The sequence below is a fragment of the Bufo gargarizans genome, chromosome 6, assembly GCF_014858855.1.
Source record: "Bufo gargarizans isolate SCDJY-AF-19 chromosome 6, ASM1485885v1, whole genome shotgun sequence".
In the NCBI taxonomy this organism is placed as follows: domain Eukaryota; kingdom Metazoa; phylum Chordata; class Amphibia; order Anura; family Bufonidae; genus Bufo; species Bufo gargarizans.
In genome coordinates, this window is record NC_058085.1 from 144,967,135 (window position 1) to 144,991,174 (window position 24,040).

General features: G+C 42.4%; 1 protein-coding gene across 1 annotated transcript in view; it reads left to right on the top strand.

Annotated features, from left to right (window-relative positions):
• Positions 1-1,136: 1,136 nt before the first annotated feature.
• Positions 1,137-24,040, top strand: part of LOC122942056 (corticotropin-releasing factor receptor 1) — a 220,984-nt gene continuing 198,080 nt past the window's right edge. Inside the window, exons 1-2 of the mRNA XM_044299551.1 lie at positions 1,137-1,269; positions 2,207-2,326. Of these exons, the coding sequence (XP_044155486.1) occupies positions 1,137-1,269; positions 2,207-2,326 (253 nt within the window). The remainder of the gene's footprint in view (positions 1,270-2,206; positions 2,327-24,040) is intronic.

Here is a 24,040-nt window from a genome sequence, read left to right on the forward strand (position 1 = left end):
AGGGAAATTTTGTGGGTAGGGAAATTTAAGTCTGGTGCGGATGAAAGTGACGAGGGTAGGGAGCTTTTATGGGTAGGGAAATTTTATAGAACATCAGATTTCAAAGACAGCAAAAGCACAGATGTGAAACAGGATCCACCATTCAAAATAGGTGATTGTCAAAGCTTATCTATTATTTCCTTGTACAATGACCTCTGCACAGGTCACAGAGCATGCCTAGAACACGCTCCCATGTAAGTCAACGAGGTCCCCTCCTGACCATTAAGTATATGGACCATGGGGCTGCCGTAAAGACATTTATTAATGCTTTGTAAATGCAGTTTTTTTGGTGACACATTTCACATTTTGGTGACTTGTTTTCTAGTTTACTTTGAGATTGGCTTTGTAGAGTTGGCCATACACTTCAATGTATTATTGTCTCATTTATTGATCTGGATGAGAATTAAGAGGATTAGTACTTATGATAATTTAAAGAATTTGAAATTGTAAAATTTAACAAAATATTGAAAAAAAATAACGAGTTTGTTGTCATTTGATCATTTGTTTGTACCATCTCAGCCATTCATGGATGGGAACCTTAATCATCGTCCAGAGATGGTGGAGTGTGAGATGGGAATAACTACATTTAGCATCGGCCAGAGGAGGTGGAGTTACAGAAATGGCTGAGCAACCAGCACTCTGCTGTTTCTGTAACCCCCCTAGAGGTGAATGGGAGCTGCGCAAACATGGCACAGCAAGCTACACCGTTTCTGTAAGCTGGAAAGTTACAGAAACAGCATGGCTTGCTGTGCTATTGTTTTTGCAGTTCACTGCTAGGGGAATTGTGGAAACAGTGCAGCACCAGTTGCTTGGATGTTTCCATGATTCCGTCCACCCATGGACGGCAATTACTGTGGTCATTCCAATCTCACCAATCAAAGGCCAAGATGGGGCAATTCCTTTAAGCACAGTGTACATGGGAGTAGCTTTGGGGGTGCATAGGTAGCAGTTGTCCTGGTGCCTGTGGAGTCCAAAAGCCCCACTGCCACACAAGAAGACACCATTATTATTATTAGTGGCAGGTGGGGGCTCTGTTTACATGGCTTGCAGATACTTGTGAATTTCATAAACTGAGTGCTGTGCTGTATGGTTACAACATGGAGCTGTTAGATATTAATATAGCATATCTGCTATGTCTTCTTTTAAAGGTCATCACAGCAGGAGTCAGCCTTGCTCTAACCTCTATTCAGGATCAGTGTGAAAATCTCCAGTATAGTTCCAACATTACAGGTGAGTCATAATACATTCAGCAAATAAACGGAGATAATTCATGTCTGGAGTATCAATATATATTTTTTAACTTTAACACAGTTTCAAGGATCTAAACTGGATTAAGGTAATAGATAACAAAGCTGCCACTCAGGGTGCTGCTTTATGTTCATGCAGTTTTCTAAGAGTCTTACAACTTCAAGAATGAAGTCCTGATTGAACGCTTTCGGCGCAGTGAACATGAGCTCATTATATAATGAAAACTGCAGTCGTAGTAAATGGTATTTTCTAATGTATCTTCGTATCACTGCTTTCACATTCAAAGCCTACTGGTATTAGATGCCTATGGTGGGCCATATACATAACCAGAGGTTACTGGTCTCCGAGAGAATGTGAGACATGAACTCTTCTCCCAGTAGCACACTGTACACTGTAGTAATACAAAAGGCTGCCTAACTGATTTTACTTGAGCAGCAACAAGGGACAGGTAGTAGCGCTATATGTCAAATCTTCTGCACAATGGGGAACTCAAACAGTGATGCTATGCAGATAGCTACATCATAATTCTCTCCGCTCCCCCTTCCTTCCCAAAAAAACTAAAAACTATTCAGAACCACAGTGGCCTCGGAGCCTAGGGCCCGTAGTAGTTACTATGGCTGTAAAAAATAAATTTGTATGGCTACCATTACTGTAACACTGATGCATGAAGACTTTAATGTCACGGTTTAGCTCATGTAGAGATTGCACATTACTTTTTCAGATTTTTTTTTTAATAGAAAATTGATTGTACTGGATCTACTTTAGGCTTTTATCAGTAGGTGACATCCTGCCATTAACACAGCCATTGCCCGCTAAATGCTTTTCTGCTGCTATCGTGCCATTTCTGCAATAATTCATTGCCGTGAAACTGATTTATTTTGTATTGCCATATCATATTTACTTCCATTGTGCCTTACAGGTCTTGCTTGCAATATGTCTATTGATATGATTGGAACATGCTGGCCACGCACATCAGTTGGACAATTGGTGGCCAGGCCCTGCCCAGAATACTTCCAAGGTGTACAGTACAATACAACAGGTAATTTAAAAATACTATCTAGAATATATGGAAGATAATAAGAAAATAATTGTTATAAGTCATATATGGCAGTCTATAAAGAATGGGAAAGCATAGAAAAATCCCAGATTTTTCATTAGAATTTATGTATATAAAATTGTATTACTAATGGATGGTGTATGCATCAACACTTTCTGTAATATCTTTAAAGGGGTTTTGTGATTTTGTGATATTGATACCATGATAGAAGCTTACGGTAATTTGTTCGGTTCAGTAGAACCACAGAGGATCTGGATATTGCTGTTGTAACATAGTTTCTACAATACAGCCGCATTAAGGCCTAAGGATAATTGCTTTGGTTATGCCTGAATTGTGTATCTGGCACCATCCTGCTTCCACGGGCGGGCACGAGTACCACTCCACCCTGTTGCAGTCACTGCTTATGTTCAGACGGTCCAGACCAGCTGACCCTCCTCTGCCCTCCAGCAGCAGCCCCGGGCACCGGAATCCTGTGTGCTGTATCCTACTGTGGTTGCTGGCTGACACGCGTGTGCACCTCTTCAACACCCAATGGCTGGCAAACCTGGGGTACTTGAGGCACCATCCCCTGTGAAAGAAGCCTAAACAATAGTCTTTATCTAGCTTGCTAGTACGTGCGACGGTGTGCTGTTCTGTTTGTCTACATGTGTACCGACTTCTGCCCGATTTCTGACTCTTAGGCCTCTTTCACATGAACCATATGTATTAGGTCCGGATGCGTTCAGGGTGCGTTCAGGAAAACTCGCACCATTTCGCAAACAAGTTCAGTCAGTTTTGTTTGCGGGTCAAATGAGCATTGATGCGTTTTTCACACGTGTGATAGAAAACTGAATGTTTGCAAGCATCTCTTAGCAACTATCAGTGAAAAACACCTGTTTGCGGATGCGATGCATTTTTCACGTAGCCCTATTCACTTCTATGAACGCTGAATATAGAACATGCTGCGATTTTCACGCAATGCAAAAATGATGCGTGAAAAACAATGCTCATGTACACAGACCCATTTAAATGAATAGGTCCGGATTCAGTGCGGGCGCAATGCGTTCACATCACGCATTGCACCCGTACGGAAAACTCGCTTGTCTGCAAGGGGCCTTACTGTGTTCACCCTTCGCTGCCTGCCCTGACCATTCAAGTGTTTCACATATTCGCATGTACTCTGCCTGCCAATACCTTGGTCTGTCACTGACTGAGCTTTGCCTGTCCCTTCGGTGCTATGCACTGGTGTCTCCTGACCCCCATGGGTCAGCAGCCAACCATGCAGAGACTACTCCAAGAGGTAGTGGCTTGGTGCATTCCCTGCAGCAAAGTCCAGATCCCCGTATAAAAATTATTGGTGAAAACTGGGGAACTGCCAGAATAATGCCCTTAGGTTTAGCAATAAAGTCAAAATTGTTAGTTGGTACAGTAGTTCCACTTCCACTGCACAACAGCCTGTTTCTAAAAAAGGTGGTCATTTTCTTTGTTATAATTAAAGGGGTTTCTAGGACTTAGATATTGGGTTTCTAGGACTTATAAATTACCTATTATCAAGACAGGTCATTAATAACAGATTGGTGGAGGTCTGACACTTGGCACACCCACCAATCAGGTGTTTCAGGCAGCCATGTGCTGAAAACTATAAAATGTACAGAGTTGGAAGAACAAAGCTCCATCCCCTGGCGGTGACAGGGTACCGCAGCACCCGTTGAAGCTAATAGGTGCTGAGCTTTAGTACACCAGGTCCTGAAACTACACAGCGGACAGCCTATCATTCACTGTGTAGTTTTCTGTGCCAGTGACTGCACAAAACAGCTGATAAGCAGGGGTGCCAGGATTCGGACCCCTAATAACCTGAAATTGATTGCCTATCCTATGGATAATCCATAAGTACCTAAGTAACAGAAAAACCCTTTGAAAATAATGACCCACCTGCCCCCCCCCCCCCCTTAAGGGCATGGCTTGGCTTTGCTGCTGAGAAAGATGGGCACATGAAGGCACACAGCGACTAGTCTGAGCACTTATCCTGCAACCTAGAAACTACTAGTCCAGTAACACCATCAGGGACTTCATACATCATGGGCAAGACAGAGGACCCTATACAAGATAGAAAACTGGGCACATAAGGTTCCAAAACCAAAACATCTTGCCAATGACACCCCAAGATGCACTAGACAGAATTCACTTATATGAAAAAGGCACTTCTGACAGTCGGACGGAAACAGAAAACCATTAACCAGGGCAATATCAATCTGTGATGCAATATACAGGTCTTTCTGCTGTTACCCTCCTTCAACACAAAGTTTTAGCTCCGTTAACAGCAGTACTATGAAGCACATAACATGTATGGCTGAGGTCTCCCCATCAAGCTACTCATCGCTATAAACGGAATATCCTTTGTCATAAAATCCACTAATAATGGAAATCGCCTTCTGGGCGAATGGCAAATGCCTCTGGAGATTAAGATTACATATTAGCCCATGATTTCAACTGTTCAGAAGTACTGGCAAAAAGTCCCATCAAGAGGAAAACCTAAAGGATGAGACTGGACTACTTATTACATTCGTGCACATCATGATGATTGACCCACTTCATAGCCAACCTGACAAACTTTTACACCATGCTACCGTGACCAGCTATAAACCATAAACCTGGATGTCATGTCTACTGTTTTGTGCAGTTGTATGTTTATAGTTTACTTACTTTTCTATTTCTGTCTCCACTGTGTAGTAATTGCATATATGATGGTAACTAAATCCTAATTAAATACATGTCACTTAACACCAAGGCTCAAAAGAGCATACAGGTGAAACTCGAAAAATTAGAATATCGTGCAAAGTTCATTTATTTCAGTAATGCAACTTAATAGGTGAAACTAACATGAGATAGACTCCAAAGCGAGATATTCCAAGCCTTTATTTGGTATAATTTGGATGATTATAGCTTATGAAACCCCCAAATCACAATCTCAGGTCCCCTTTGCTCAGGGGGTATGTATTAATTAGCTGACTAGAGTGTGACACTTTGAGCCTAGAATATTGAACCTTTTCACCAAATTCTAATTTTAAAGAGGACCTTTCACTACAATAAAAAAAAATGTACACTAAGTATACCGACATGGAGATCGGCGCCCAGGGATCTCCCTGCACTTACTATTAACCCTGGGCGCCGCTCTGTTCTCCCGGTATAGGCTCCGGTATCTTCATATGTTCAGCTCAACTGGGTGGAGCCTGCCGGCGTCTCCTTCTCCCAGGCTGTAGCACTGGCCAATCGCAGCACTCAGCACATACCCTGAGAGGTTTTCTTTTCTCTCAGGCTATGAGCTGAGCCAAACATATGAAGATACCGGAGCCTATACCGGGAGAACGGAGCGGCGCCCAGGGATAACAGTAAGTGCAGGGGGATCCCTGGGCGCAGCTCTCCATGTCTGTATGCTTAGTTTAGATTTTTTATTCTAGTGAAAGGTCCTCTTTAAGCTGCATTAATGCAATTCCTTTTAATTTGCATTACTGAAAGGGCTTCTGTCACCCCGGGTGTAGATGTGACGTCATTGGCACAGGTGCATTGAGGATGCAGCGGCCAAGCGAGCGTCCTCCCCTCAGTGCGCCTGCGCCGACTGAAGACCGGTACGGTGCAGGCGCCAGATTTTGAATGCAGACAGGGCCAGCCAGAGAACGAGAGCGTTCGCTGGCCCTGTCAATCAACATGAGGAGGGGGCGTCTTTATGAAAGGAGGATGCGGCTGCTACCAGCAAGTAGCCGCCCTACTTGCTGGTAGACTGGTAATTGGCATATGAAAAAGTCTGTTTTTTTTAATTAACTAGTGAACCAAAATGATTAATAACATTATGTATTGATATATAGCAGTATAGGAAATTTAAGTAGCCCAAAAAAAAAAAAAAAGACTTTAGTGGGGTGACAGAAGCCCTTGAAATAAATAGACTTTTGCACAATATTCTAATTTTTTGAGTTTGTGGAGAGAAGCTCTCCATGCCCACCATTTAAAAAAGGGGCTCTCATTGCTATTAAAAACATTTTAGCTTTTACTATTTTATCAAAGATTATGGACACTAGGGGGCGATATATAATCTTGATGTCTACCATAAATAATGTGATTCACATCATAGTTAACTTATACACTCCCAATAACCATCAACTCTCCTTTTTCCATTGTTGCAACAAAATTATAGACTCCCTTATGGAAACTATTTTTTTTCTTTTATTGTATAAAAAATAAATAAAAAATAAACATATTAGGTATTGCTGCATCTATAATGACCAGTTCTTTAAAAGAATATCACATGATCTACCCCATCAGATGAACACCATAACAATACATAAAAACTATGCCAGAACAGCCATTTTTTTTGTCATAATATAAAGCAATCAAAAGATCTTATGTACCCTTAAATAACAGCTGCTACAAATTGGAAGACTTTCTCTTTTTCTATTACAACAGCATTGGATACACGTTATATGCAAAAAAAGTTATAAGAAGATACTAATTTATCGCAAGGTTTCTATACAAATCTTTATCACCACAATTTTTTTCTTTGGAGAAGGACTTTCTTTACAGGAGAACTGCACTTATTTTTCACAAAACACTTATAACCTTAATTTTACAGTCACAGGACACTGTTATACCAGAGTATACTATTTACTTTTTGCACAATCTGATTTGTATATACTGTTTATCCATTTATGAACATATCTATGTAAGCGGATCCCGAACCTCAGTTTATTATATTGTATTTTTAGTCATATATTATATTTTATGTGTTTTAATGAATATAAAATATTTACTATAGACATACCAATTGGTGAGTGCCTGTTTTTATCTATATATCTTCAAACGACAGAATTGCTGCTTTTTCTTTACCCTGCTTCACAAAAAAAAAAAAAAAAGGGATCAAAAAGTATCCTAAAATAGTTACAATAATAATGACAACTCATTCCACAAAAAATAAGCCCTCACACATCTTCCTCAAGTAAAAATTTAAAAACATACAGCCATTGTAAGGAGGTGGCGGTACTGGCACCTCAGAGGCTTGAAAGCAACATAGCATCTGAGACCAGAGAACACGAAACAGCAAGTAGTGATTACCGGACTTAGCGAGCGCAGGAACGGCAAATCTTGCAGGGCAGCTATACTTTGAAGACAAGGTAAGAGGGTTAAGGAAGAGGGGGACGCCCCAACAACCAAACCCGATCTTGAGTTACCTTGTACTACTGCAAGTGTGGATTTCATATGCTGCTACAAATTGGAAGACTTTCTCTTTTTCTATTACAACAGCATTGGATACACGTTATATGCAAAAAAAGTTATAAGAAGATACTAATTTATCGCAAGGTTTCTATACAAATCTTTATCACCACAATTTTTTTCTTTGGAGAAGGACTTTCTTTACAGGAGAACTGCACTTATTTTTCACAAAACACTTATAACCTTAATTTTACAGTCACAGGACACTGTTATACCAGAGTATACTATTTACTTTTTGCACAATCTGATTTGTATATACTGTTTATCCATTTATGAACATATCTATGTAAGCGGATCCCGAACCTCAGTTTATTATATTGTATTTTTAGTCATATATTATATTTTATGTGTTTTAATGAATATAAAATATTTACTATAGACATACCAATTGGTGAGTGCCTGTTTTTATCTATATATCTTCAAACGACAGAATTGCTGCTTTTTCTTTACCCTGCTTCACAAAAAAAAAAAAAAAAAAGGGATCAAAAAGTATCCTAAAATAGTTACAATAATAATGACAACTCATTCCACAAAAAATAAGCCCTCACACATCTTCCTCAAGTAAAAATTTAAAAACATACAGCCATTGTAAGGAGGTGGCGGTACTGGCACCTCAGAGGCTTGAAAGCAACATAGCATCTGTAAACCAAGCCATGAAAATATGCGCTGCAAAAGGTCTTTCCCTCCTGAATCCTGCAGAGTACCCAAATAGCACTTTAAGACCACATTAATGGCATTTCAGCGCCCAGTAGAACCAATCCAACAATTAAAAGGTGTGGCACAAGCTGGCCACAACATATTAGACACTGAAGTGCCATATTTGTGGAAAACTTACAATTTTCATTTTGCATGGTCAGCTATGCATTGATTTCTGTAAAATACCTGTGGTGTCAAAATACTAAGGCTGGTTTCACACGGGCGTTGCGGATTGGGGCCGGATGCGTTCAGGGTGCGTTCAGTGAAACTCGCACTATTTGGCCTTATTCGCACAGTCAGTGTTTGGTCAGTGATTTTCATCAGTGATTTTGAGCCAAAACCAAGCGCGGGTCCAAAACGCAGAACAGGTGCAGATCTTTCCCCTCTACCTTATGTCTGTGTAGGATCCGCTCCTGGTTTTGGCTCACAATCAATGATGGAAATCACTGACCAAACACTGACTGTGTGAATGAAGCCTTTTGCAAGCAAGTTCAGTCAGTTTTGTCTGCGATTGCGTTCAGTTGTTCAGTTTTTTCCGCGTGGGTGCAATGCGTTTTGATGCGTTTTTCACGCGCGTGATAAAAAACTGAATGTTTACAAACAACATCTCTTAGCAACCATCAGTGAAAAACGCATCGCACCCGCACTTACTCGCGGATGCAATGCGTTTTTCACGCAGCCCCATTCACTTCTATGGGGCCAGGGCTGCGTGAAAAACGCAGAATATAGAACCTGCTGCGATTTTCACGCAACGTAGAACTGATGCGTGAAAAACAACGCTCATGTGCACAGACCCATTAAAATGAATGGGTCAGGATTCAGTGCGGGTGCTATGCGTTCACGTCACGCATTGCACCCGCACGGAAATCACACTCGTGTGAAAGGGACCTAACTCAAACTGGATAACTGGATCACCACACTGTGACCAAATAATACTACCATAACGGTGACTGAATAATACTGCCATAAAGTAATTGGATAAAACCACCACACTGTGACCAGATATTACCAACATACAGTAACTGAATAATGCAGCCAAATAATAACTGGATAACATCACCACACTGTGACCAGATAATATAACCATACAGTGACTGAATGATACCGCCATAGAGAATAAAAATATTTTTAAAAGGTTACTAGTTTTAGCTGTAGTAAGTATAGAGGGTCTTTTATGTGCATGAGTAAAATATACAAACGCGCACACATTTTTGTCATAGCGCATCGTTATCAGTTTAAGTGTAGTTAGTATAAGGCCTCATGCACACAACCGTTCCATTTTTTGCGGTCCGCAAACCACAGATCCGCAAAAAACAGAAGCCGCCCGTGTGCCTTTCGCAATTTGCGGAACGGGCGGCCGTCAATATAAATGCCTATTCTTGTCCGCATAGCACGGACAAGAATAGGACATGTTATATTTTTTTAGCGGGGCCGCGGAAAGGAGCAACGGATGCGGACAGCACACAGAGTGCTGTCCGCATCTTTTGCGGCCCCATTGAAGTGAATGGGTCCGCATCCGAGCCGCCAAAACGGCGACTCGGATCCGGACCCAAACAACGGCTGTGTGCATGAGGCCAAAGACTGCGTTTTTTGTTTGTGACAGGTATTTTTTGGGGTATCGTCAGTGTATAGCGGTCTTATGTAAATTATATAACCGTCTAAAAAAAATTTGGTGTACACATACTTCTTTTCTTTTTTTACATAAAAAAAAAAGTATACGCAGAGTTCTTTTCAGAGCATAATTTATCTGCATACATTTCATCTTTAGGAAAAAAGAAAAAAGGTTTTATGACTTTTACTAATAATTTGAATAGTCGTGTGTTTGATATATACAGATAGGTGTTCTTTTTCATTAAAAAAAAGCACACATACGTATATTTGAACACATCTTTATTTGAATCCACTTTTGGTCATTCACATAAAATAAAATGGTGCGCACACATTTCTGTGCTGAAGAGGTGTATGCTTTTGTTTGTTCCTCCAGTGAGGAATGTTGTGTGGAAGACTCCGGTTCTGAGTATGAACCCATTGAAGGCACTTTAACTATAAGCTCTGGTGGCTCTGATTGGGACACCCACATGCCACAAAAAATCCAGAGAAGGCAGCAGAGCTTAGTTGCCAGTGAAGAGAGGTTCATTATATAGAAGGTGCTTTTTATGTTATTGACAAAAAAATTTTATGCAGTTGACAAAATCTGTTCTGGCAGTATGGTGAAAAAGTACTTTCATTTTGTCCACGTAAATTCATTACATTTAAAAAAAAAAGCCAAAAACCAAATTTCCCCAGGATGAATACCTTAGGGCATGGATGTCAAACTCATGGCCCTCCAGATGTTGCAAAACTACAACTCCCATCATTCCCTGATAGCTGTAGTATGCCCAGGCATGATGGGAGTTGTAGTTTTGCAACAGCTGGAGGGCCACGAGTTTGACATCCCTGTCTTAGGGGGTCAACATATTAAAATGTGGTCACTGTGTGGGTGTTTCTCATGTTTTGGTACTGTACAACATGTGTTCTGGAGGCATGGTGCCATAAAATCAGTAATAGAAAAGTAGGCCTCCAAAATTTATAATGTGCTGCAATCCTTTGAAGTCTTCCTGTGAGCCCAAAATATCTGTAAAAACAAATATAAGGTATCATTCCAAATGGCAGGAGTATATGAATGTGTGGTAATGTGTGTTTTTTCAAGGCCACATGGTGAATATGAAAGGCCACTAAATAAAACAAAATTGTAGAAAAAAATGCTATTCATTTTGTCCACCTAAATTCAGTTTTCCTAAAAAAGCCAAAAGCGTAAAATGTCAAAATTTCTTCAAGATCAGGGGCGTCTTTAACAAAGGGCAAAAGGGGCAGCTGCCCCAGGCCCAGTTGCTCCTGGGGGGCCCAAGGCAGCTGCCTCTTGTGCCCTGCTAGCCACTGCCCCGGGTGTCAGGTTGTCAGCTACACAGGGGGTGCTGCCATGGCATGCCTGCCGGCACTGAGTCCAGGCATCGTGCTGTGTTAGAGCTGTGATCTAGAACCTTAGATGACATCATCACCATGTGACCAGTTACCTACCAATATTACTGGTCACATGGCTATGGGGTCATCAAGGTCCTTTCTACCAGGAGTGTTGCTGTAGAAGTTTGTCTTAACTGTGGAGCTTTTTTTGTGGAGATTACATCAGAAAAAGGTGACAGGGGCTGTTATGCTAATATACTGTAAACTACTGTATAGTGGGGTGCTGTATAGTGTGGGGGCCTGTATACTGTGGGGGCCTGTATACTGTGGGTGCTGTGTATTGTGGAGTGCTATACTGCTGTACTGTATAGTGTGGGTGGCTGTATACTGTGGGTGCTGTATATTGTGGAGTGCTATACTGCTGTACTGTATACTGTGGGGGGCTGTATAGTGTGGGTGCTGTATATTGTGGAGTGCTATACTGCTGTACTGTATACTGTGGGGGGCTGTATACTGTGGGTGCTGTATATTGTGGAGTGCTATACTGCTGTACTGTATAGTGTGGGGGGCTGTATAGTGTAGGGTGCTGTATAGTGTATAGTTTGGGGTGCTGTATACGGTGTTATACTGCTCTACTATATACTGTGAGGTGTTGTAAACTGTGGGGTGCTGTATACTGTGGGCTGCTATACTGCTCTACTATATACTGTGGGGTACTGTATAGTGTGAGGAGCTATACTGCATACTGTGTGGTGCTGTATACTATAGGGTGCTATACTGCATACTGTGGGTTGCTGTATACTATAGGGTGCTATACTGCATACTGTGGGGTGCTAGGGTGCACTGTAACACTAGGGTGAACCGAGCCCTGGTCTCCTTCCTGCAGAGCGGTGCCCACTTCCAGCCTGAGCCCAGCTGCCCAGAACACTGATCCTGAGCCGCTGGAGTCTTCAGAACTGGAAGTATTTACAGTCATTCACTGGACTCTACCAGGGGTGTGGATTTTTTGTGTGTGTGTGTTGTGGTGGAGGTCATGATTGCCTGCTAAGGTGTGGGAAGGCGGGATCCAGGGGGCCCAAGTAAATTTCTGCCCAGGGTCCAATCAATATTAACCCCTTAAGGACACAGGGCGTACAGGTACGCCCTTGTGCCCTGGTACTTAAGGACACAGGGCGTACATGTACGCCCTGTGCATTTTCGATCACTGCCGTGCGGCTGGCAGTGATCGGAACCCGGTGCCTGCTCAAATCATTGAGCAGGCACCTAGGCTAAATGCGCGGGGGGGTCCCGTGACCCCCCCATGTCGGCGATCGCGGCAAACCGCAGGTCAATTCAGACCTGCGGTTTGCTGCGATATCTGCAGTTTATGATCCCCGCGGTCCCTGACCACGGGGATCAGAAACTTTAGGATTCAGAACTTTGTCCAGTATTCCTCCCCCTGCACCCCTGAGTTATTTGGGCACGGTGGGAGGTGCAGGGGGAGGGTTGCGGGCGGTGCGGGCGGTGCGGGAGGCGGGCGGTGCGGTAGGCGGGATCGCGATCCCCCGCCCGCCTCCCATTGCGTAATCGTTGGCGTCTAGTGGGTATACCAGGGTGCCAGCACATTGCTGGCACCCTGGTATAAACGGCTGACATCGGTGATGCGATGTCAGCCGTTTAACCCTTTCCATACAGCGGTCCGTACGGACCGCTGTATGGAAAAGGTTAACAGTAAGAGGGAGCTCCCTCCCTCTCCCATCGGGGGGCTGCTGTGCCTTTGCAGTCCCCCGAATGGAGAGGGAGAGAGCTCCCAGGCAGCCCCCCCAAGCCCCGTCCTTACCCTTCCCCGTCTGCGCAGCTTTGGCCACTACTGAGCAGACGGGGAAGGTTCCCATGACAACAGGACGCCTGCTCAGGCGTCCTGCTGTCCATGGTGCTGAACAGATCTATGCTGAAAGGCATAGATCTGTTCAGACAAAGTGTAAAATACAGTATAGTACTATATATTGTACTGTACTGTATTATGTAGACATCAGACCCACTGGATCTTCAAGAACCAAGTGGGTCTGGGTCAAAAAAAAAGTGAAAAAAGTGAAAAATAAAGTAAAAATCAAAAAACACATTTATCACTGATTAAAAATGAAAGAAATAAAATTCCCTACACATGTTTGGTATCGCCGCGTCCGTAACGACCTGATCTATAAAACGGTAATGTTACTTTACCCGAACGGTGAACGCCATAAAAATAAAAAATTAAAAACTATGATGAAATTGGAATTTTGCCCACCTTACTTCCCAAAAAAGGTAATAAAAGTGATCAAAAAAGTCGCATCGATGCCAAAATTGTAACAATCAAACCGTTATCTCATCCCGCAAAAATCATACCATACCCAAGATAATCGCCCAAAAACTGAAAAAGTTATGGCTCTTACACTATGGAAACACTAAAACATGATTTCTTTTGTTTCAAAAATGAAATCATTGTGTAAAACTTACATAAATAAAAAAAAGTATACATATTAGGTATCGCCGCGTCCGTATTCACCGCCTCTATAAAAATATCACATGACCTAACCCCTCAGATGACCACCGTAAAAAAATAAAAATAAAAACGGTGTAAAAAAAGCCATTTTTTGTCATCTTCCGTCACAAAAAGTGTAATAGCAAGCAATCAAAAAGTCATGTGCACCCCAAAATAGTGCCAATCAAACCGTCATCTCATCCCACAAAAAATGAGACCCTACTTAAGATAATCGCCCAAAAATTTAAAAAACTATGGCTCTTAGACTATGGAGACACTAAAACATTTTTTTTGTTTTAAAAATGAAATTATTGTGTAAAACGTACATAAATAAAAAAAATTGTATACATATTGGGTATCACCGCGTCCGTGACAACCTGCTCTATAAAATTACCACATGATCTAACCTGTCAGATGAATGGTGTAAATAACCACTATTTTTGACAAATAGTCACTTTTTTGGAGTTTCTACTCTAGGGGTGCATCAGGGGGGCTTCAAATGGGACATGGTGTCAAAAAAACCAGTCCAGCAAAATCTGCCTTCCAAAAACCGTATGGCATTCCTTTCCTTCTGCGCCCTGCCGTGTGCCCGTACAGCAGTTTACGACCACATATGGGGTGTTTCTGTAAACTACAGAATCAGGGCCAGAAATAATGAGTTTTGTTTGGCTGTTAACCCTTGCTTTGTAACTGGAAAAAAAATATTAAAATGGAAAATCTGCCAAAAAAGTGAAATTTTGAAATTGTATCTCTATTTTCTATTAAATCTTGTGCAACACCTAAAGGGTTAACAAAGTTTGTAAAAATCAGTTTTGAATACCTTGAGGGGTGTAGTTTCTTAGATGGGGTCACTTTTATGGAGTTTCTACTCTAGGGGTGCATCAGGGGGGCTTCAAATGGGACATGGTGTCAAAAAAACCAGTCCAGCAAAATCTGCCTTCCAAAAACCGTATGGCATTCCTTTCCTTCTGCGCCCTGCCGTGTGCCCGTACAGCAGTTTATGACCACATATGGGGTGTTTCTGTAAACTACAGAATCAGGGCCAGAAATAATGAGTTTTGTTTGGCTGTTAACCCTTGCTTTGTAACTGGAAAAAAAATATTAAAATGGAAAATCTGCCAAAAAAGTGAAATTTTGAAATTGTATCTCTATTTTCTATTAAATCTTGTGCAACACCTAAAGGGTTAACAAAGTTTGTAAAATCAGTTTTGAATACCTTGAGGGGTGTAGTTTCTTAGATGGGGTCACTTTTATGGAGTTTCTACTCTAGGGGTGCATCAGGGGGGCTTCAAATGGGACATGGTGTCAAAAAAACCAGTCCAGCAAAATCTGCCTTCCAAAAACCGTATGGCATTCCTTTCCTTCTGCGCCCTGCCGTGTGCCCGTACAGCAGTTTACAACCACATATGAGGTGTTTCTGTAAACTACAGAATCAGGGCCAGAAATAATGAGTTTTGTTTGGCTGTTAACCCTTGCTTTGTAACTGGAAAAAAAATATTAAAATGGAAAATCTGCCAAAAAAGTGAAATTTTGAAATTGTATCTCTATTTTCTATTAAATCTAGTGCAACACCTAAAAGGTTAACAAAGTTTGTAAAATCAGTTTTGAATACCTTGAGGGGTGTAGTTTCTTAGATGGGGTCACTTTTATGGAGTTTCTACTCTAGGGGTGCATCAGGGGGCTTCAAATGGGACATGGTGTCAAAAAAACTGTCCAGCAAAACATGCCTTCCAAAAACCAAACGGCGCACCTTTCACTCTACGCCCCGCTCTGTGGCCGTACAGTAGTTTACGGCCACATATGGCGTGTTTCTGTAAACGGCAGAGTCAGGGCAATAAAGATACAGTCTTGTTTGGCTGTTAACCCTTGCTTTGTTAGTGGAAAAAATGGGTTAAAATGGAAAATTAGGCAAAAAAATGAAATTCTCAAATTTCATCCCCATTTGCCAATAACTCTTGTGCAACACCTAAAGGGTTAACAAAGTTTGTAAAATCAGTTTTGAATACCTTGAGGGGTGTAGTTTCTTAGATGGGGTCACTTTTATGGAGTTTCTACTCTAGGGGTGCATCAGGGGGCTTCAAATGGGACATGGTGTCAAAAAACCAGTCCAGCAAAATCTGGCTTCCAAAAACCAAACGGCGCACCTTTCACTCTACGCCCCGCTGTGTGGCCGTACAGTAGTTTACGGCCACATATGGGGTGTTTCTGTAAACGGCAGAGTCAGGGCAATAAAGATACAGTCTTGTTTGACTGTTAACCCTTGCTTTGTTAGTGGAAAAAATGGGTTAAAATGGAAAATTAGGCAATAAAATGAAATTCTCAAATTTCATCCCCATTTGCCAATAACTCTTGTGCAACACCTAAAGGGTTAACAAAGTTTGTAAAATCAGTTTTGAATACCTTGAGGGGTGTAGTTTATAGAATGGGGTAATTTTTGGGTGGTTTCTATTATGTAAGCCTCGCAAAGTGACTTCAGACCTGAACTCGTCCCTAAAAATTGGGTTTTTGTAAATTTCTGAAAAATTTCAAGATTTGCTTCTAAACTTCTAAGCCTTGTAACATCCCCAAAAAATAAAATATCATTCCCAAAATAATTCAAACATGAAGTAGACATATGGGGAATGTTAAGTCATCACAATTTTTGGGGGTATTACTATGTATTACAGAAGTAGAGAAACTGAAACTTTGAAATTTGCAAATTTTTCCCAATTTTTGGTAAATTTGACTTTTTTTTATGCAAAAAAAAATATTTTTTTAACTTTATTTTACCAGTGTCATGAAGTACAATATGTGACGAAAAAACAATCTCAGAATGGCCTGGATAAGTCAAAGCGTTTTAAAGTTATCAGCACTTAAAGTGACACTGGTCAGATTTTCAAAAAATGGCCTGGTCCTAAGGTGTAAAAAGGCTGTGTCCCTAAGGGGTTAAAGATGGCCCTCCCCGAGATGAACAACATAGGTGGTCAACATAATAAAAATGTGTCATTTTGTGGGCGTTGCTAAGGTTTTGGTACTGTAAATGTGTTCTGGTGGTATGGTGCCACAAAACCAGCAATAGAAAAATATGCCTCCAAAATGAAAATAGGCCTCCAAAATGCACTCCACTTATTTCAGGTCTAGTTGTTAGCCCAGCCAGTAGGTAAACTACACAAATAGCATCAATTTTCACAGTACACACTGACAATAATGGTTTTAGACATGTATTCTTTCTTGAAATCTTTTGTAGCAGTAAAACTATTACTAAGAATGTAAAAATATAAAAAAAAATCATAATTGACTTACAATGACTATATAAAAAAGATGTATCTGTCATCTAATGACATAAAAGAAAGGTCTATGGTGTCCTGTGAAAAATGATATCAAATACATGGAAGTTGGCTCAGAAAATAAATAGTTATTTGCAGTTAGATAGGGCCATCACAAAAACTGAAAAATCGGATTCTCTGGTGGCCGGGACCGTGGGAGTGCACATAGGCTAGTGCTTTTTCTTATAGATGCTGAATTGCAGGATAACCATGGAATCGAGCAGTGTATAATGATTTGAAAAACTGAATCCAGCCATCAAAGTGTGACTTTATGCCTCTAGGTGTAATGGCTACACCCCCATTGCTCCTAGAGGCTCATTTGCATATAATATGGGAACAAATCTGCTGACAGATGTCCTTTAAGGGAGATGTCACTAGTGGTTAGGAGGTTTTACCTTGACGATGGGGGTAGTTTAATTTAAGTCTTGTTTTCTGGCATACTAAAAGTAACTACTATTTTTGTGCAGGTTTTGCACAAAAATATGTGACTTTAAAATGTTACACTTTTGAAACTTAAAAAAAAAACATTGCTAACCCTGCCAGTCTCCAGCCCTGCACCCACCCTTAGGATACCCATAAAAGACAGGGATCAAGGATAAATGGCGAAATTTCATAATTAATAAAAAAAAAAAAAACACCTGCCACGCAGCAGGTACAGTAATATGGGCAGGATTTGTAGCACTAGGCACATAATTAGGGGTATCAGCAGGGTAGGGAGATTGTGTAGGTTTGGGAAAGGTAGGGTGGAGTCTGGATAAGTGAGGGGCCAAAGATGTCTCTGTTACAAACTCTACAGACACAAGTCACTCCTGGAAAAAGTCCCACGGTGATCCAGATCAGATAGAAAAGACAGGGAAAGTGAATAATTCCAGATGTCACCTGTCATCCACTGGATATAACTGCTCTGGAATCATATGTTCTGCAGAGATCCATGCAGTAAAAAACTGTGCTTGGATGAATTGCAGCACAAAAACACATTGAAAACAATTGAAGGTGGATTTTGAAGCAGAATACTGTTCATGCTGAAATCTACTTGGAAGAAAATGGCTGTGTCATCAAGTTCTTAAAGGGGTTGTCTCACTTCAGCAATACACAGAACTTACTAACGTGTGGTTAATATTCATATTGCCTCCTTTGCTAGCTTGATTCACCTGTCACCTGGTGTAACACTAATATTTATCACTGTACAGTCACTATATGGCGGTAATATGCTGGTAAAATAACAATATGGAGGTAATATTCAGTCACTATTTAGTGGCATTATTAGTAGTGACCATGTGGAGTTAATTGGGTTGAGGGCCCAATGAGACCCTTGCTGTGCTGAACGCATGGTTATGCCTTGGGGTCACGTCACTGATTCTCTCAGAATCTCAGGATGATGACATCACAAGGAGCAAGAGCAGGCCAGGATTCTAATGATGACATCACAAGTAGTGCCTTAGCTTGGCAGCGGCCATATTGAATGTAAATGCACACTATCTACGGATAATAGGCTCACCTTTTGGAGTGTTCTTGGCCGACTTCCCTCACCTCATCTCACCTCAGGAAAATCCCAATGAATGTGCTCAATTCTGGAGAGTTCAGAAAGTTGACGGCACCAATAAAAGATAAAACATACCATACCAACAGCATATATGTCTGTGGATTCCTGCTCGAAATTCTCTTTATGTAAGGGACCATGAGGATTTTGAAGGGAATACATGCTGAGATCTGTGTGGAAGAAAATGGCAGCATGCCCTTAAAGGGTTTCTACCACTTGCATATGACATATTTGGTGTTCAGACACTAGCGATCCGCTAGTGTCTGATGTACCATACAAGCTAATTATTACATTAATCCGTTCGGCCGTTTTGTCAAAAAAAGCACTTATATATTTATGCAAATGAGCCTCTAGGTGCTATGCGGGCGTTTTTCCAGCACCTAGAGGCTCTGTCTACCTGGCAGTTTGCCGCCCAGCGCCTCGCTCCAGCACGCCCATCTTCAACTCTATTCGATCCTCCCCCCTGCTTCTGCCTTCCGAAATCTCGCGCCTGCGCCGTTCGTCGCGGCATTCGGCGCAGGCGCAGTCAATGTCTGACCACTCCGTGCTCAGACATTTCCACTGCGCCTGCGCCGATGACATCGGCGCAGGCGCAGTGGAAATGTCTGAGCACGGAGCGGTCAGACATTGACTGCGCCTGCGCCGAATGCCTTCGAATGCCACGACGAACGGCGCAGGCGCGAGATTTCGGAAGGCTGAAGCAGGGGGGAGGATCGAATAGAGTTGAAGATGGGCGTGCTGGAGCGAGGCGCTGGGCGGCAAACTGCCAGGTAGACAGAGCCTCTAGGTGCTGGAAAAACGCCCACATAGCACCTAGAGGCTCATTTGCATAAATATATAAGTGCTTTTTTTGACAAAACGGCCGAACGGATTAATGTAATAATTAGCTTGTATGGTACATCAGACACTAGCGGATCGCTAGTGTCTGAACACCAAATATGTCATATGCAAGTGGTAGAAACCCTTTAAGGTGAGATGTCACTAGTGGTTGGGAGGTTTTACCTGGAGGATGGGGCTAATTTATTTTGAGACTTGTGTGAGTTTTCTGGTCTGCTAAAAGTAACACATTTTTGAGTGTGCAGATTTTGTACAAAAATATGTGACTTTTTAAAATTTTACACTTTTGAAACGTAAAAAAACAGGGTTTCTCAGGGCCTAAGTGCATTGGTAACCCTGCTATGCTCCAGCCCTACATACACCCTTAGGATACCCATAGAAGACAAGCACCATGGACAAATGGCACAATTGGATAATCAAGAAAAAAAAATTATTATTCAAAGTTCTAGGCTTTCAGGGCAATTTTTGATATTCTGTCTCTTTAAGGGTGGGGCTGCTCCTTCTTCAGTCTCTGCTGGGATTCTGATATTAGATTGGCTAGATTCAGCTTGAGAAGAGGTCAGAGGTTGCACCTTGGTCAGATTTTCGGAAGAGTTGGGGAGGATCACGAGAAGGTTCCTCACATTGTTCTGTAGTTAGATCCTAGAAGAGGAAAAAATCCAAATAAGCAAAGAATTTACAAAAATACAAGGAGAAAATGGAGAAAAGTAGCCAAACTTACCAGACTTGGTGCTGCTCCACTCGTCAGAGTCTTCATGGGAATTTCAGATGGTTTGGATGGTAAAGACCATCGGTAGATGGTGAATGGGGTGGATGGTGAATGTGCCCCAAGCGGTAGATGGTATTTGCCGAGGGACAGATGGTCCTTTAAGGGCCTACCGGCAGATGTTAAGGCCGGCGGCAGATGTTAAGATGGCCGCTTTCTCTTCAGGGGGTTAGAGGCCCTGATGGTGGTGGTGGCCCCCTGAAGGTCTTCCATCTCCACGTCTTCAGCATACTGACGTGGACCAACCTCCATCCTTTCATCCTCACTGTCCGACATCTCAACATCTTCTGGATATTGGCGAGTGCCAAAATCCATAATCTCTATTGCAGTCATCACAGGTACAGACTTCGGCATCACCCTCCTCCTCTTCCGAGACACACCCATGATGACAGCCAGCTAGAGAAACTGACACTCTGCTCTGGGCGTGACCCCAATTTATGGGGCTCGCCCCATTATGACACCACAAGTAGACAAGTCATAATCCCCATTATGACACCACAAGTAGACAAGTCATAATCCCCATTATGACACCACAAGTAGACAAGTCATAATCCCCATTATGACAGACCAAGAAGATGTGTCATAATCCCCATTATGACAGACCAAGAAGATGTGTCATGTCCCCCATTATGACATCACAAGAAAAGGGGTCACACCAGATGCATAGCTAGTGGGGGGCAGGGTGGGCAGGACAGGAAGGGGCAGCCCTGGGCCCAGCACTGTCAGCAGGCCAATACACCCGAGGCCTGTGGGAAAATAGTGAGGGAGTTTGTGTAGGTTTGGGAAAAGTGTGGAATCTGGAAAAGTGAGGAGCCAAAGATGTCTCTGTTGCAAACTCTGCAGACACAAGTCATGGCTGGAAGACGTCCTCACCAGATGGAAAAGACAGGGAGAGGGAATGATTCCAGATTTCACCTGTCAGCCATTGGATATAACGGCTCTGTAATCACTTATATGTTCTGCACAGTGCTGGCCGGTGTAACACTAATATTTACCACAGTACAGTCACTGTATGGCGGTAATATGCTGGTAAATAACAGTATGGAGGTAATATTCGGTCACTATTTAGTGGTATTGGTCATGGTCATGATGCAGGTTACCTGGGTTGGGGGCCCATTCTGGCAATGGATGTATTTTTTGCCCCTCGCTGTGCTGAACCCATAGCTATGCCTTTGGATAACGTCACTGATTCTCTCAGATTCTCAGGATGATGAAATCACAAGAAGCGAGAGCAGGCCAGGATTCCACTGATGCCATCACAAGTGGGAAGGGAGCATGGCAGCAGCCATATTGAATAAATGACAATATACAATCATATATAAGAGGCTTTCCTTTTGGGGTGTTCTTAGGTTGATTTCTTTATGAAATCACCTCAGGGAAATCCTGATGTTGACGAGCACCAATAAATGATGAAATACACCATTTACATATGTGACTATAGACTCATCATGTCAGGGACACAGAGATTTTTGGGTGAGTGGTGGGATATGTGACCCCAGGTGAAAAGTTATGGGCCTAAAAGAAAGACTCTCTTTGTTGCCCATAGCAACCAATCAGAGCAGCTTTCATATTATATTCGTCTCACGGAAAATGAAAGCTGCACTCTGATTGGTTGATATGGGCAACAAAGGCAGTTTTTCTCTCTTTTTGACCATTTCACTCAGCCTAAGGCTGAATGCACAAGGTCGTGTTCCACAGCCGTGAACGGTCCGTGGTATCCCGGCCTGGCATCCTGCTGAGAGCAGGAGTGCACCGCATCATTGGTTGCTATGACGCCATGTGCTTCATGCTGCCGCTGTACTACAGTAATACACTCGTATGATCTATTCGGCCTAAATCTGTCAATGTTCCTGCAAACTCCACATGGGAACAACCCTCATTATGGACAACAGGTGCCAAGAGGGTGAGATGTTCATGATCACACCAGCGATATATTCAAATTTTCTACTTTGCTTCACAATATCTTCCATGACAATGGAAATAACCCGCCCCTCGTAATTATCCAAACAATCATAGAAGGGTGAGAGCTACAAGGAGAAACTGAGCAGAAGATTAGATTATGAGCCCCTGGGTTTAGGGATGATGAAACTTTCAGTGTTCTAATGTGTGTGAGAAGGCAGTCATGCATTGTCTGTGAGACGATGGGAGTTATATATTGGGGGTGATATACTATAACTGTACTCCAGTTTTCCGACGTAGAAAACTTGCATATTTTGTGGCATGCGTCATTTTCTGACACCCTGTCCACCATTAAAAAAAATGTACGGGATGAGGTGGGACATGGGTGGCACAATAGCACATAGTACACCAGAATTCTACTACAGCACCTGGCGCCAAGGCCATATTTACATTAGCCCTGGGCACTGAATGCCCCCCTCCCCCAGTAAAGATACATTACACTCGCCAATAATCATCATGATTCCTTAGATTCTAAGCAATGGCAATAATTGGATAGTCTAATTCAGGCTGTGCACATTGCGTCCTCATCAAGTTTTTTTTTGTTGTTGTTTTTTTGTGTTTTTTGCCACAATGCGTTTTATGCTGTGCTTTTCTGCAATTGTAAGAAAATCACAAGGGGAAACGTGTCAAAACTGGCTTAGTTGCTCATGGCAACCAATCAGATTCAATTTCTCGTAATCGACACATCATCTGTATAATCTCATCTGTAGTGATATATGCAACTTGCAGATGAGATTGTACGCTGCAGACCTCTTACACACATGGCATATTAGTCCTCCCCCAGGGAGACTTACCTCAGGCCTGAGTCAGACTTTAGGGGGAAGGGGGTCACTTCAGTTCTCTTCTGCCTCCGGGGGGCTGTGCAGCTGCTGCAGTGTACAGGCTTCAGTTCTAGGTTAGTCAGGGGCAGAAGGTGGCGGGGGCGCTCGCAGGCAGGCATCTGGTTGGCAGGTCAGTAGCCACATTGCTCCTACTTCCTCATTGGTATTGCTGGAGTGTGTGTGACTGTATAGATTGGTGGCCCTGATTGGTGGAGTAGTAGTTTCCGCTCAGTTGCCAACTGTCATGAATTTGCAGGGACTATCCTAGGTTTTCAGAGACAGTCCTGGCAAATTCAGGCTGTCCCGGGCTATAAATGGGCATTTCTGGGTGGACTTTAGCATTCCCAGGGGCGGGGTTTTCAATGTCCCAATTTTTAACATCCTAAACATTGGTAAGTATGCAATCAGCTTAACACGTAGCACCACAGTCAGGGAGACCACTTTCAAATCCCCCAAAAAGAGGACATTGTACCCGGGACAATGAGTAATAATACAATACACAGAATGGAAACCAAAATCTATATACCAGCATCAGAGAACATTACAGGGAGGAGGTATGATAGGAAGGGACTACAACTACCAGGATATCCAGGCTAATATTATGTGATATCGGGGGACATTACAGGGAGGGGGTACAAGAGGAGAGGACTACAACTCTCAGCATGTCCAGGTCATTATTACAGGATATTAGAGGACATTTCAGGGAGGAGGTATAAAGCCTCATTCACACGTCTGTGTCCGTGCTCAAATTCGTGAGCAGATGGTCAGTGATGCATCCGTGAAGCTGTCCGGTTTGTCCAGGCTGTTATCAGAGAATATTACAGGATAAGGAGAGAAAGAGAACTACAGCTCCTAGAATGTCCAGGTCGCCATTAGATATCAGATATGGGATATCAGAGGATGTTTCAGGGAGGGGTTATAAGAGGAGAGGACTACAACTCCCAACATGTCAGGGTCATTTTTATGGGAAATCAGAGGCTATTCCAGGGAGGGGGTGTTCAGAGGAGAGGACAACTCCCAGCATATCCAGGACATTATTATGGAATAACAAAGGATATTTCAGGAAGGCGGTAGGAGTTAAGTGTAGAGGA